Source organism: Protomyctophum bolini (assembly GCF_963924005.1).
Source record: "Protomyctophum bolini genome assembly, chromosome: 13".
Taxonomy (NCBI): Eukaryota; Metazoa; Chordata; class Actinopteri; order Myctophiformes; family Myctophidae; genus Protomyctophum; species Protomyctophum bolini.
The window spans coordinates 17747620-17761789 of record NC_137874.1 but is presented as its reverse complement, the minus strand read 5'-3'; the positions used below and the strand labels follow the sequence as shown (position 1 = coordinate 17761789).

Sequence of the window (14170 nt, the reverse complement as noted above, 5' to 3'; positions counted from 1 at the left end):
AGACAGACAGACAGACAGACAGACAGACAGACAGATCAACAGACAGACAGACAACACTTTTGTCCCAAGCAAGATATTACTAACTGCTATGGAATTTTCTGTGTAGCGATACCCTTCCATTCTCCCCGGAGGATGTAGACAGAGGGAGCCCTTTAGATAGAATTATGTTTTCCTCTGCTTTGAAATGTCACTACTTGCCCAGTGTTGTTTGCTGACAGCCTGGTTCAAAATCCCATTCCCCCCCCCTCCCAGAGCATAAACTCTTCTGATTTAGGTGACCCCTTTGCCTTATTTGCTCTAATGCCACCTTTAGGCCAGAATTGACACACACGTTTAGAGAACATTTTTACAATGTCCACTGTTATTATATATTATTATCTTATAATTAATTCATCAAACAAAGCAATCAAGTGGTTTGAGTTACCCAACTGACTGTACTTTAATGCAAGGGGTTAAACCAGTATCAGATGCAGTTCTTCCAAGAGTTCCCTAAAGATAAATTTTGGGTCCCTTGATTTTTATAATATGTACACATTTTATCTGTGATCTGACAAATCACTAAACTAAATACCATCTGCATGTCAATGATAACATTTTGTATTCTTGTAGGCTAATGCCTCTGCAGCCTCTCCATAGACTCCAGAGTTTTTGCCAATTTGCAGTCTGACTTTAACTCAGCGCAGCATGCTTTGTGTGATCTGAAACTGCTACTAAATGCTTAAAAGACCAAGGCAATTGTATTTTTTGGCTCTAGTAAAGTCGATACTAAAGCCTTCCCTGAGGTGGTGATGATATTGAGTTTGCCGAAACGCAGTTGTCTGGGCTTTTGGCTGGACATACATTTTAATTTTAAACATATAAAAACCCTTGGACAGAAGCTTAAGATAATGTTGAGATTTTTGTCTCACCCCCTGGTGTGGAGTACTGTGGATCCACAGCTGGGGTGTCGAGAGAGATACGGATTACACTTTCCGTGTGTCTGTGTGATGTCCATGAAATGGGCGTGAATTCCACAAAATGATAAAGTGAAGTGAAAGTGGGCAGGAAATGTTAAAGTATTAAACCAGTAAGCCTGCAAATCACATCGGACAGGTCAGGTGGGAAATGTTAACATTGCATTTGAATCAGAATCAGATGTATTGGTGTATAGAAGTGGGTGACGTGACATTATTTATTTCCTATAGGCTACACCATTTGGTTTTCAGGAAAAGTAAGAATAGATAAAAAGATCCGGTGAGAGGATGTGGACTAGCCAACACCAACTCCTCACTGTTAATTCTTCTCTATCTTAAAATCTGCATGGGTGTGCTGTGCTCACCCATGAAGGGGGTCGCCAATTACTCAGTCCGGACCTCTGTGGTGTTGCTAGCTCCACTGTCATGCTGCGGCTTCTAGCTGTGCCTTGAGTTTGCTCCCACAGTGTCAGTTTGCAGGCCATCAGTTCCAGCAGTGCCCAGCCAACCTCATCCTTCTCACCCTGACCTTGACCATGACCCGCGGGAGGCCCCCCGTGGGTCATGGGAGGTCCACGTGCCATTCATAGCATTCTTGTGTAGCCGCCAGGGCCTTTTCCTTCTGTACTGCATAGCCTGGCATGGCCTGACTAAATCACTTGCAAGGGCTAATTTCTTTCTATCTCACTGCCAGATTTGTCGGTTTCGAGTCTACAGTAGTACTAGTACTGTACCATGTCTCGGTCACGTACAGCAGTACTGATTCAGCTGTTGCCACGAACAGTCAAAGAATATATTCACACCATGTCTAAAGAAAGAATGTGGACATTTACAAACTTGGAAGTAGGTTTAAAAGTACACATTTTCAATGTGAAATAAACAAGGATTAAAAAGGCATTGTGTAAAGTTGATATTTTTAATGTTTGAGGCGGTTTTGAAAATGGTTGTGATTTCCACTACAATTCTCTCAAAGTGCCCGGTAGCCCCCAATAGACCCAGAATGTCCATGTTGGTGTAAAGGGAGCCCACGACCACGTCCACTGAGAATAAGAATGCGTGTGGTGACACCTGATGAATGGACAAACGTACAGTACAGCATGTTTACGTAACTCCTTGTTGTCCTTTCGCCTCAGGGATTGAAGAGCTTTTTTGTTGAGCTGGGATGATATTACCTTCACTGCTATTTGCAAAAAAAAACATTGTGTCTTTTTTGTGTGTTTTCGCTAGGGGCACGTAGAGGCTGTCCGTTTCTATGTCAATTTGGCATCATCTCCCTTTGGGACGTATTGGTAAAAGGTATCACACAGCGATACTTGAAATACCGTAGATGAGTATTTAAGCCACCTGTGGCACAGTATGTGTGAATGTCCTTACGTAGCTCCCCCTGGTTGAGCAGGACAGGTGTCAGGATGTAAGGCCTAATGTTCAGAGGTTGGTGATGTTGAAATGTCCATGTGGTGTCATATTACATGAGGGTAGGTAAACCCTCCTCTAAAAGGAGCCTGGTCCTAGACCGAGCTTCAGGGTGAAGTGAAAGCAGAGTTACAAAGTGTTTCACTCAAGAACTAAAATACACGTGTAGACAACTGCTGATCACCTTTAAAATAACCCTGGACTTTGAATGACCAGCAATGCTTTGCCCAAGGATCTCAGGATACAAATATGTTTACTCATATGGGGGAGATTAGTTCAGACATGTCGGTCAGAGCTAGACCAGGCCTGACCTTGAATGTGATGAGTAAACTTAATGAAGTGTATTTAGAATCAATTAAAAGCCGAGCTGCAGCATTCTGTACCAACTGAAGACGATGGAGAGACTTTTGTGTAAGACAGGTGAGGAGGCCCAAAATCAAGCCTGTGGGGCGACTCCGGGCAGGGGATGTCAACTCGCCTATGCTGGCGGAAATGTATTCACCGTTTAAGTAGGATTCAAAGTACTCGAGGGCAATGCTGAAGATGCCCACACATTTATCCAGTCGGTTGATGAGGACTGCATGATCTATCTATGCATGGTGTCAACAGTGGCAGTCAAATCCAGAAGGACAAGGTTAGAGCAGTTAATTGAATTGACGGATAACAGAAGGTCATTGAAAACCCATCCATGCTGTATGACTGAAGTTTAAAAAAAAGGTTGCTTGCAATCAAATAAGATGAGCTGGGCCGGCTATATACTGTATGCTGAGAGGAGGCATATAGATTTAATTTTTTTAGAAGATTAATGAGCAGAGCAGATTTAAAATAGCCAGGGGCAATCCAAAAGGACAGGGAGCTGTTAACAGCAGATAAATAGACTACGGATTGTGGAAACAAAGTTTGTTGAGGTTATAAAAACAGTGCAGAGGAAAAAAACAAATGCATTCACTTGCCAAGATGTCATTTGTTTTTTTCCAGCTCAAGGAAATCTGCACCTCCAAGATGCTGGAACTAGTAGATGTACATAATGTGATTGGTCAGAAATTCTCAAACTAATAGAACATTCAGGGCTCAAAGCGAAACCTGGTGTAGCACTGCCCCTTTAAGGGTAGTGCATAAAAGGGGTGACTGACCATGTTTGAGGCCTCATGTTTGTCTAGAAGCCTGATTTGAGTGTTTGTTGGGGACCTGGGCTCCTGGAGGTATGAGGTGTGCACTACAGCCTGGTACTTTGTAAGAAAACCTGAAACAAATGTTGATGCTTTGATAATTCCTTTTGATTATGGACATAGGATATATTCGAATTAGGGGCATTTTATATTCCATTTACAGAGATCGGCAGGTGTGATGATGTTTTGTGAGCAGAGCTAGGACGCTGCCAGAGTCAGTAAAGGGTTTTAAGAGGGGTTTTAACATGCGGACAAATGGACAATGTTAGTCAACTGTTACGGCGGCTAGGTATTCAGTGAGAGTCTTATATTAACTGTATGTTTTGGTATTTTGTTGTACGCTGAACGTTGTACGTCATTTTGCTATATTTTGTATAATGTAGGCTAATGAATTTGTAACCTGGTGTATTTTGTGATCTATTGTAGGAGGACAACTAATCTACCTAACCTACAACCCTTCACTGTTTTTCCCAACAATTACAATATTGTTTGTTGGGCCGTGCCATATTGTTGAATACAGTGTGTATACTGGGCCATTAATTAATAGTGCATGGTTTGGATTTTGTTTGCCGTGATTACTTAATTACTTTATTTACTTTAGGGTTTGTGTATTTGTATCATTTGATTGGTTTATTTGCTGTGTATGTTTAGTTTGGAGGACCCACTGGCTCTGACGCCTTCACCCTATATATCACCTGCTTTTCGAATCATGATTTCCCTACTTTAATAACCCTTCCCTTCTGTATTTTAACTTGAATAATATTTGTCTACATGATTAATAAACTTGACACTTTTGTTACATACTGTATCAGCCTCTGGTTCTGTTAATTCTGAGGCTGTACCAGATTGGGGAAACTTACCTTGTTCAGTTACATTGTCCAACATATGGTTAATGTGGGTTGTGTTTCTATTTTGTATCTTTTAAATTAATTCCTTTGAAGCTGATGCCCTGTTGGCATGCAGGTCTCCCTGGAAAGAGATTTGTATCTCAGTGGGACTTCCTGGATTGAGATAAGAGATACCTGACATCAAATAAGCTATAGTGAATTGTGGGTCACCAGATGTGATGTTTTTTTATTGTGGTATATCAAAGTAGTGTTCAATCCTTTTGAACAGATACTGGAGGGTTGCTGTTACAATCTATTCCACACATGGATTCAAATGGATTCAATCTACCAACCGGGGACTGTCCTTGTAATCTAATATACCCTCTGCAATTTTGTCACTCTATATGCAAAGGGAGCAGTGATATGAAAATGTAGACGCGGCATAGCATGACCTCAGGACTTATGGAAAATTTGATTGTAGAATTTATAATGCACTAAAATCTACACCCAACAGAGTTACAGTACATGCACACGCATACACATTGTGCAACTATGATGATAGATGGATGGATGGATAGGGTGGGGATATTATTTTTGGTTTGGAAGGATGAAAGTTGGCAGAAGGCAAATCTTTATATTTTTGAGAAATTACACCCTGGTTGTTTAAACCGAGGTTGTTTCTGAGGTTGAGTGTGAACCAATGCATATTTAAAACATACTGAGGTATTACCTTTGGCTGGACAGGTGTTGATAATCAATAGAACACTGAAGTGAGCGGTGAGCGGTGAAGTGAGCGGTGGCTTTGAAGTCGAGCACAGTTGACTGATATGTTCGACCAATGGGTGTAACGCAAAAAGGAAAAAATATCTGTACTCAGACTTACGGACATGCATACATAGCCGTACTCTGACATACGGACATACATATAGACACACACATAGCTGTGCATAGGAGACTGTGTGCCACCGCTCAAAGACGTGAAGGTACGATGTCAAAGGGGAGGTTGTGGGCTTTATGCGGGTGGGAGTTGAACTGTTTTGAAAGCTTTTAACAGTTTGCAAACTTTGCATGGACAAGCACAGGGAAGTACAGTACAATGCAAGGTCTGCTAAAAGGATTTATCCATTGGGGTACTCGATTCATCTAAACATTTTATGATGTAAACGAGTAGAAAACTAAAATAACTAACACTACGTTATGTAACAGAGTTGGGAACAAAAATAGCAGTGCACACCAAGTAGGGAGATGGGCTTTAATATATAGGTATGCTGTGTCTTTGTTCCATGCGTTGCCGTTTGGCAAAAGGCAAATTTCTTCACGTGGGCACCACACCCGTGAAGAAATGTGTGGCTACCCCAACAACAGATGCAGTTTTCTATAGCAAGGGGAGGTATAGTAATCTGAAGGATCATAGTTCTATTATTATTCCCTAAAGCATCTACGTATGTTAATCCCCATGCAGGGACACCTTTTGTAGACTCTCTCACTCCTTTGTTTAATCAGCCATTTTGTCTCATATGACACAAATTGAGACGTATTTTAGGTTTTATACATTGTGTGCTTTTCTTTTTTTCTTACTTACAGTAACTATTGAAAAGGTCACTTTGAAGAAAAGGCTGAACAGAAGATTAAATGCTCTGGTTTCACTAACATTAGGATGCCCTTTGTGTTTCCTGATGTAAGACTATATGCATCTTCTGTACAATACAATAAATGTTTGGCCTTTAATGAGGCCTCAGAAGTTTGTAATACCATGCCAGTGACTGAATAAAGATGTATTCTAGGTCAGTATTGCATTTAGTCAAGGATGTATGTATGATATCCTCCTTTCATGAAACATTTGTTGGATGTTTGAGCCACATTTGGAGGGAAAATAGTGAAGTGCAGGCCTGCAGCACAAATGCTTAACATACAGGCTGGAGATTTGGATTTGACTTGTAGTTGTTGACTTATGAAAATATGTCCGTCCGATATCTTTTTTTCCCCCTTTTGTATACATTACTAGTACTATCCCCTAGTATTTTGTGTCATTCTACACACACACACAAACACACACACACACACACACACACACACACACACACACACACACACACACACACACACACACATGTGCATCTGGGGTGAATATTCTATTTGTAGAAAGCATAGAACGTCCATACAATGCATTTCATTCTGATCTTCAGATAATCAATAATTTATTAGAAGAAAACTAATAAATAATGGAAAAATACTTCGTTACAGCGGCAAAAAAATTGCTAGTATATGTACTGTAGCAGAGCCAACATGTGTTCACATGGCAAAAGACAGTCTTCCTCAGCTTTCTTTATTTTTCTTTTTTACTTCCCCCCCATTTCTGCAACAGAAAACATTGCTTCAGGATATGTATATGTATGTGTATATATATATATATATATATATGAATGAGAGACAAAAAAGGGGACTCCTGCACATCCAAAAAGACCCGTGGGAGGTGCAAGTCTAGTTAGCAGGCATAGACATCAAAAAGGGAAAAAACCTTCCAAGGAAGGGACTGCACACTCCAGGGAACAGAGACGGACAACTTACTGCATCAACTTGTTTATTAGCACAACGCGTTTCGTCGTGAGCTTCGTCAGGTGCATAGCACCTGAAATTATTTTTGAGCCATAAGCCATACTTTGTTTCACATAAAGAGGGACAGACTCGCATTAATACAGTAAACATGTAACAAATACAAATGCAGAACATTTAATTAAAAATGTGTTTAAAAGGTTTGTTATAAAAATACAGTATAGTATACCTTCTTAATTGCACTTTTGTGCATCTTTCCCCAGTGTTGAAACGTCAAGGTAACCTTGTCTACACACTAGTAGTTCCCTTTTAACCTTTTTGTATCTGCTTTTTTTTAATGTTTTTTTTTTTTGACTTTCGCCTTTATTTTACATTACTTATGGAGGGACAGACAGCAGGCTGACAGGAAATGGGGAGAGAGATGGGGGGAACACACGCAGCAAAGGCTGTCAGGGTCTGGAGCCGAACCTGCGGCACACTGCCAGACCGGACCACCAGCCAAGGTGCCTGGACCACTGGCCCAGGCCTGTATCTGCTTTTTAAAGGCCAAAGCGCAAGTGCATTAACACTACATAATATTGCATCTACTAAAACAAGCTTTTCTTTGGGTACATTTCCAATGTTGCATTTAAAATCACAAAAGGACTAGCAGATCTACAAGCATAGAACTTCTATATGCCACAACAAGACCACATTCGAAACATGCTACATGTGGGAAAGATTCAGCGATGGCAAAATTATACTGAGATCAGCAAAGTGGGGTCTAGTGCATCTGGCTTTTAATGGCGTCTGAGTTTCCTGTAGAATAAAGCTGCCATGCCTATGCCCACAATGCCAACCACAGCAAGGACACCAACAGCTGCCTTCAGTCCTGTAGATGAAACAGCGTCACTGGAGTGTGAAGCTGCTGACAGGACAACCAGAGGAGTATAGCAGTGTGTTAGATCTCCTTAAATCTTTACCATAATAATATGCATCTAATCTAATATGTCCTTGGATCTGGAAATAAATTAAAAAGGTGGAGCTTCCACATGAATCCTACGAACTGTAGCCTATACATGAAGTACGGATTTTGTGTCAAATTATTTAAATAATAAACAATAGTTCAAATTTTACTGCAGACAATATTGCCAGCTTAGAATGGAAAAAGAAAACAAGTACCTTTTTCAGATGGATTTACGTAGGCTGAAAAACAAAACAAAACAAAACAATCAATATTTGTTCTGAATATTACAATTCATAACCATTGTGTCCTAGTCATTAGTCTATGACACAATGGTAATGCAGTATGTTGTGGGAAGAGAAAGATCACACTTACGATCCTCAGTACTGGTGACAATAGGTGTTGAGGAGAGGGTGGCAGACTCAGTCAATCCTCCTTCCTCAGCACTAAAAGCTAAATCCCTTTTTCTCCTGCTAGGAGTGGCACAATTCTATAGTTTGGAGAAACAACTGTTTGAGCACATGCAGATTACACTTATTACCAGTGTTAAATAGGCATTGGGCTACATTTGAGCGTTCTATCATTATTATATTAAAGATGTCATGACATTCATTTAAATAATTTTCATTTATTTTTATTTTTTGAGGGGTGCTAGCCTCTCCTATGTCCAGCTTTTAGTGTATGTTCACAAACGTTGTCCTTCACAAACATTACATTTCAATTGACAATGAATGGAGAATTTCACGTCATAGTGTCTGAGCAAATAGACGGTGAATTGTCATGTCATGGGATTTGTGGACTCTTACGTCACAGTCCACAGGAAAATCAGAGCACTTGTTTGAGCCAGAAAACTAGACCACAGAAAATCTACTGTATGTTGAAAGTTCATGTTTTTGGAGTGCAATTTAGCTCCGATTTTCTTTTCTTTTACAAAAACATTTTTATATCACGATCCCTTTAATTAAATTATACTTTGTATAATAATCACCAATGAACTGCAGGCGGTCCTCTCACAAAGTCTGGTGATACAGTGCAGATAGTAGGTGGACACCGTCTCATTCTGCTGTTGAATGAAGCGGAAGGCTTGGAAGGAGAAGCGGCCGCGGGTGCTCTCCCCGTTCTCATGCATTTCTGTATTCGGGTCTTTGTCGCACCTGTCCGGTTGAAAGAAACAAATAAGCCAACCAAGTGATGGTCAAGGTTGAACTTGAGCTGTTGATTCAGAATGAGACTTGTGGACTTACGCGACAAACAGGTTGAAGTAAGTAGTAGAGGTGGGGTCAGGGGATATTGAGGCGTAGCATCTGTCCAGGAGAACGTGATACCTGTTGGGGAACAAATTAACAATGCTCAAGACTAGCAATGGCAGAAACCTCATGCACTCAATGATTAGACTAGGACTATTGTGTGTTGTGTTTGTTTCTCACGTATGAAATGAAGGACACACATGTCTCACATTCAGCAAAAACTACTACAGGGTCAGTGATTGAAGGTAAATGGATATTCTAAACTTCTTACTGTTCAGTCAGGTTGGTTGCCTCAACCTGGACATAGATGCGTGTCCTCAGCTCTACTCCATTTGATGGCATGACCAACGGGGTGGTGTAGTTGACGTCCTGTGAACACATTTACGTTGTATTCCATCAAAAGACACATCCCATACATTTCAAGTTTACATGTAGAACAGTGGGTTTCAAACTGCTTAATTTCAAGGACCCCCATAACTGAGTGTACAATTGAAACCAAATGGACCATTTGTATAGCTCTCAGAGTTCAGTTTACAGACGGAAGCCTATGAGTGTTCCTGGACCTCTCTTTGAGAACCACTGATGAAGAATAGCCCTGCCTGTAGCCCATAAGTCTGACACCGTCATTGACCAGGGGAGCTAGTGTTTGGTTTCCCTTCCCGTTTACATTGCTAATGTGACCTGGACCGGGTTTCCCTAGAGGGGGAGGTCAAACAGAGGGAAATGTAGCAGAGAAGCCCTGTCTCTAAGCCCAGAACCCTAATATTTGCATTGGCCAGGGAGGATTTCCGTTTGACTGAGTGGTTGACATTTAGCATTAGCTTAAATTAAATGCAGTTCTAGTCAGCTGTGTGTACATGTGCGTGCGTGCGTGTGTGCGCGTGTGCATGCGTGCATGAGAGAGAGGGAGAGATGTAGAGAGAGAGAGCGTAACAGAAAGTCATTTTCCCTTTGACTTACAGAGAAAAGCTTCATGGTCAGTGTGCTAATGAAACTTCCGTTTTTGTCCCTCACTGCAATGGAGGATGCTGACCTATGTGAGACAAAGATTGATGAGAGAGAGAAAGTAATGATAAATGGTTGAGACATGTTTGAGTCTGACACTGGTATACACTCAACACATTATTGAAGGAGTCAAACCCTTTGAAAGCAGAGGGATACAATTTGCTCACTGTTGCTGACATTATAATCAGTATTATTGAGTACCTACTTTATCATTTGTAAATCATTTAGGCCTATTGAATATCGTCTCACAAAAAAAAGGTATCTAGTTTCATGTTAACAGTTTTTATATTATGAACACGGCATACAAAACTAACTCCTTAGAGTTAAGGATGCAATGTATATGTGTTTAAATTATCAAGTAATCCCTAACAAAAAACTATAAAACAAGATTTTACAGAAAGAAACATCAGATGTTCCATGTAATAACACTCTTTGGTACCCTGCTACAAAACCATCTCACAAAGTCATTGTGATTGTGCCGTCTTTGAAGTGACACAAAACAGAATTCCATGTAAGGAACTTACACATCCACCTGGGTGTTGTTGATCAGATACTCCAGAGGGTAGGCACAGGAGTAGTAATATTTGAGCTCAGCGTTATAGGTGACTGTGCCCGAGGTTGGATCAATGGAGCGCACTGCACCACTGATGTTAACCGTCTGGATGTTGGAGAATGCAGAGAAAACCCCTTGGCCGACTGCACTGGTGGTCTGAGATAAACATCAAGACTCATGTCAAGAACAGGAAAATGATTATTCAGCCATCCAACGTCGTCTTCATGCTCTACTCACTATGAATTTGCTGGCACAAGATGAAGTCTTGTTGAGGGAGAAGGTGAACCTGACAACCGGGGGTGAGACACTTTCGTCCAGTGTTCCTGCGCAGCTTGGATCATCACTCACATGGTTGAGGACGAGCAGGGACGCATTGAAGCCAGTGTACATCACAGGGCAATAGAGGACGGCCAGGCTGATTGAGGTAGTGCCACATTCCACTGAGATGTCATTGTATGCTTCAACAGGGAAATATAAGATCAGTAACGTTTGTTCTCCATTGTCATCAACTAATCACTCTAATATGATGACTACTGTATGGATATTGCCTACAAAGGTATTCATTCATTTAAGCATAAAAAAGGCAAAAAGGTATAAGAATAAAGAGGCCAGTCTGTCATAATGTTTGTACTAATACAATTATAAATATATAATAATATATAATAATTATGAATAAATAAATAATAAGATAACTGTCTTAAAAGTACACAATAATTGTAATAATAATTGTCTTCAAAGCTCAGGATAAAATCTGCAATTAATTAGATTTTACTCTTCAAAAGCAATCATTCAAAGCTGATGTTAAATGTATATACCTGGACGTCTAGCCAAACTTCCACAATCACTGATATTTAACTGAGAGCTCTGGGCAACCATGGATGCCAAGAAGAAAAGGCTCAGAGTTGTGGAGATCTATAACAGCAAAATAACTTTTTTAAATGCACAGTCACACATGCTCGATCATGCAGCAAGATCTCCGGAAGAAATCTAAATGAAGTCAAATAAGTTACAGAAAAATAAGTTGGAGCAGTTACTGTACGCTGTTTTGATTTAAGATTTTCATTAGAAAACACTCACCTTGACTGCCATTTAAGACTCAATTGACTTTCAGTTACTGTACTTGTCTCCTTTCTTTGTGATTCCTGGGATGTATAGAGAGGCTTTTGTAGGTAAGCAATCTTCTTCGGATTGGATAGAATCCAGGTCAGTGCAGTTCGGGCATGCCCTCCTTAATTTGTGAACAATTCCATTGTATTGGCGATGGCACACAGACTCATCTCATATAGGTAATTTGTGAAACCTAAACCCACCGTGAGTCTTTAGTGAACGATCAGAAACAATGGCCCAGCTCCTTTGGGACTTCCCTCAGATAGAAGCCTTTATTTAACAAGGGAGAGGCCAATTGACAGCAAGCTCTTTTTTACAATGACCCTCTGAAAGTACAGTGTAATAATACAACACACAATAAAACACAAACTAGATAAAAAACAAGATAAAAGTGTACATATAAAAGATGAGTACTATTGTAAAAATCCCATTAACCTTTACCTGGGTCAAAGGATAACCCTGTGATAATTTCCACAACCCAGAGGTTAATAAGCCAGACATTGTGTATGGGTGCTACTACGACATTGAGCAGATGTTAATCTTCACACAGGTCTAGACAATGCCATTGTATCTAACTAAAACACTTCACACACTTACAATACCGTAAGTGGCTATACAGCAGCATTCTGGTTGGTCCAGATTGTACATTGCATTGCACAACTCTATATAGCCCTGAAACATGACATGTCATAATCATGACAGTCATGACGAAACTGAAGCCACTTTTACGCGATCGCTACATTTACAGTGAAAATATGTACATAAACATTCAGATTTCAAATATAAAGTACTCACCACGTGTGCTACGGGTGTTAGACATTTACTGGTACAGCGATTAGCATTGCTGCATTCCGCATTGTTTAATAAAAGGCATTTTTATCCGAGCGCCCGCAATTTTTCTCAAACGGGGTGCGTTCAGAAAACTCACAGTTGCACACCGGGAGAGCACTATCAGTTATGTATTGGCAGTGCGGTCAGCATGCCTATATCGAACACACCCAGTGTTTCAGAGTGCAACACTCCTCCCGACCGATAGGGGCGCGTAGTTGAAAGCCTATGGCAAAAGAACAGCTCGGATAAAAATGCCTTTTTTTAAACAATGCGGAATGCAGCAGTGCTGTACCAGCAAACACCCGTGGCCCTTTATTTGAAATCTGAATGTACACGTTTTCACTGTAAATGCATGTAGCGATCGCGTAAAACAGGCGGAAGTTAAGCCATGACGCTTGTGAAGTACGAGCGTCATGTGAACCATGGCTAGTAAAACTCAGTAGGAGTGAATTGCAAGGTTCTGGGTTTGATCCCGGGCAAGGCCAACATAGCAGACATGCTGTAAATACTGGGACCTGCCACTCCCCCTCAGCAATCCATCTTCCTGGTATAGTGCCTTGTAAGCCCATATATGGGCATAGACTGATGACAACAGGGATCTGTTTCCCCCTCTTGGGAGAGAGAAGGAAAACAGAGATTAGATTGGGCTGCACTCTCCGAACGGCATGCTCTGAGACAGCCAATGTCCCAAGTGCAGCTGGACGGGCTGGAGTGACAGTGGAGATCGGGAGAACAACACCTATAGGCCAGGTGTTGTTGGCAATAAACCAGCCTGCATATAAGACTGGGGGAAGCTTTGCTCCAGCCTTTTAGCCCATGACATTTCTTTACCTGCAGGCTGTGTGCCATGTTAAAATGTGGTGTTCTAAAACTAAGTGAGTGTAGACAAGGGAAGCTGGCGTTAGTGGTGTCTGTGTGCTAGCTGCCATGTCTTTTGTTCTGGGCTTTTACGGTTTAGTCAGGGAGATAGATTTGTGTTTGAATTTGGTTTGACTCAGAGTAGACACCAGGCATGTCCATAATCCATATGGGCATATCTGTCTAGACAGACAATTTGCACTTTATAGATTAGAGTAGCCTATCTTGTTTAGGACCAAAGTAATGGCCAGAAATAAGGACAACCAACAGCTTAGCGCCTCACCACTACAGCTATTAATAAAAATAAAAGAATGATAACAAAACCTTCCTTTTTTGTATTTTTGTTTGTGCACTCTCCCTCCTGCAATATTGTTTGGCTCATATATTATCGACTGACAGAGATATTCAGTTGAAAATTGTCTTTGTGTTATACCTTTCAGGCCCATTGCCATGCGTGTCTATGTGGCTTGGCACCTGCTTTGATCCAACACCAAATTCAATAATCCACTTGACTGCTAACAGGAATTATTATGCAGTGTGACCTTAACCATCCTATCTAATTAAAGAGCTGTCAGTAAGGCTCAGAAGTTCGCAAAACTGCCAGCTGCTAAAATGATGACCCAATTCATCAAAAAAGTAGGATGTTTTGTTAGGCTATGTCTGCCTTTTAACCAGATCAGTGGCTTTGTGGTTATAGAGTGTCTGCCCTGA

The 14170-nt window shown here is 40.9% G+C and overlaps 1 protein-coding gene across 1 annotated transcript; it reads right to left on the bottom strand.

Annotated features, from left to right (window-relative positions):
• Positions 1-7694: 7694 nt before the first annotated feature.
• LOC308327556 (zona pellucida-like domain-containing protein 1) lies at positions 7695-11752 on the bottom strand (the record flags this gene model as incomplete). Its single annotated transcript, XM_080781077.1, has 10 exons — positions 7695-7822; positions 8234-8348; positions 8847-9012; positions 9103-9183; positions 9377-9474; positions 10066-10138; positions 10635-10819; positions 10901-11121; positions 11479-11575; positions 11741-11752. The coding sequence occupies 10 exons, from the start codon at positions 11750-11752 to the stop codon at positions 7695-7697; spliced, it is 1176 nt and encodes a 391-aa protein (XP_080637203.1).
• Between the last annotated feature and the right edge of the window lie 2418 nt (positions 11753-14170).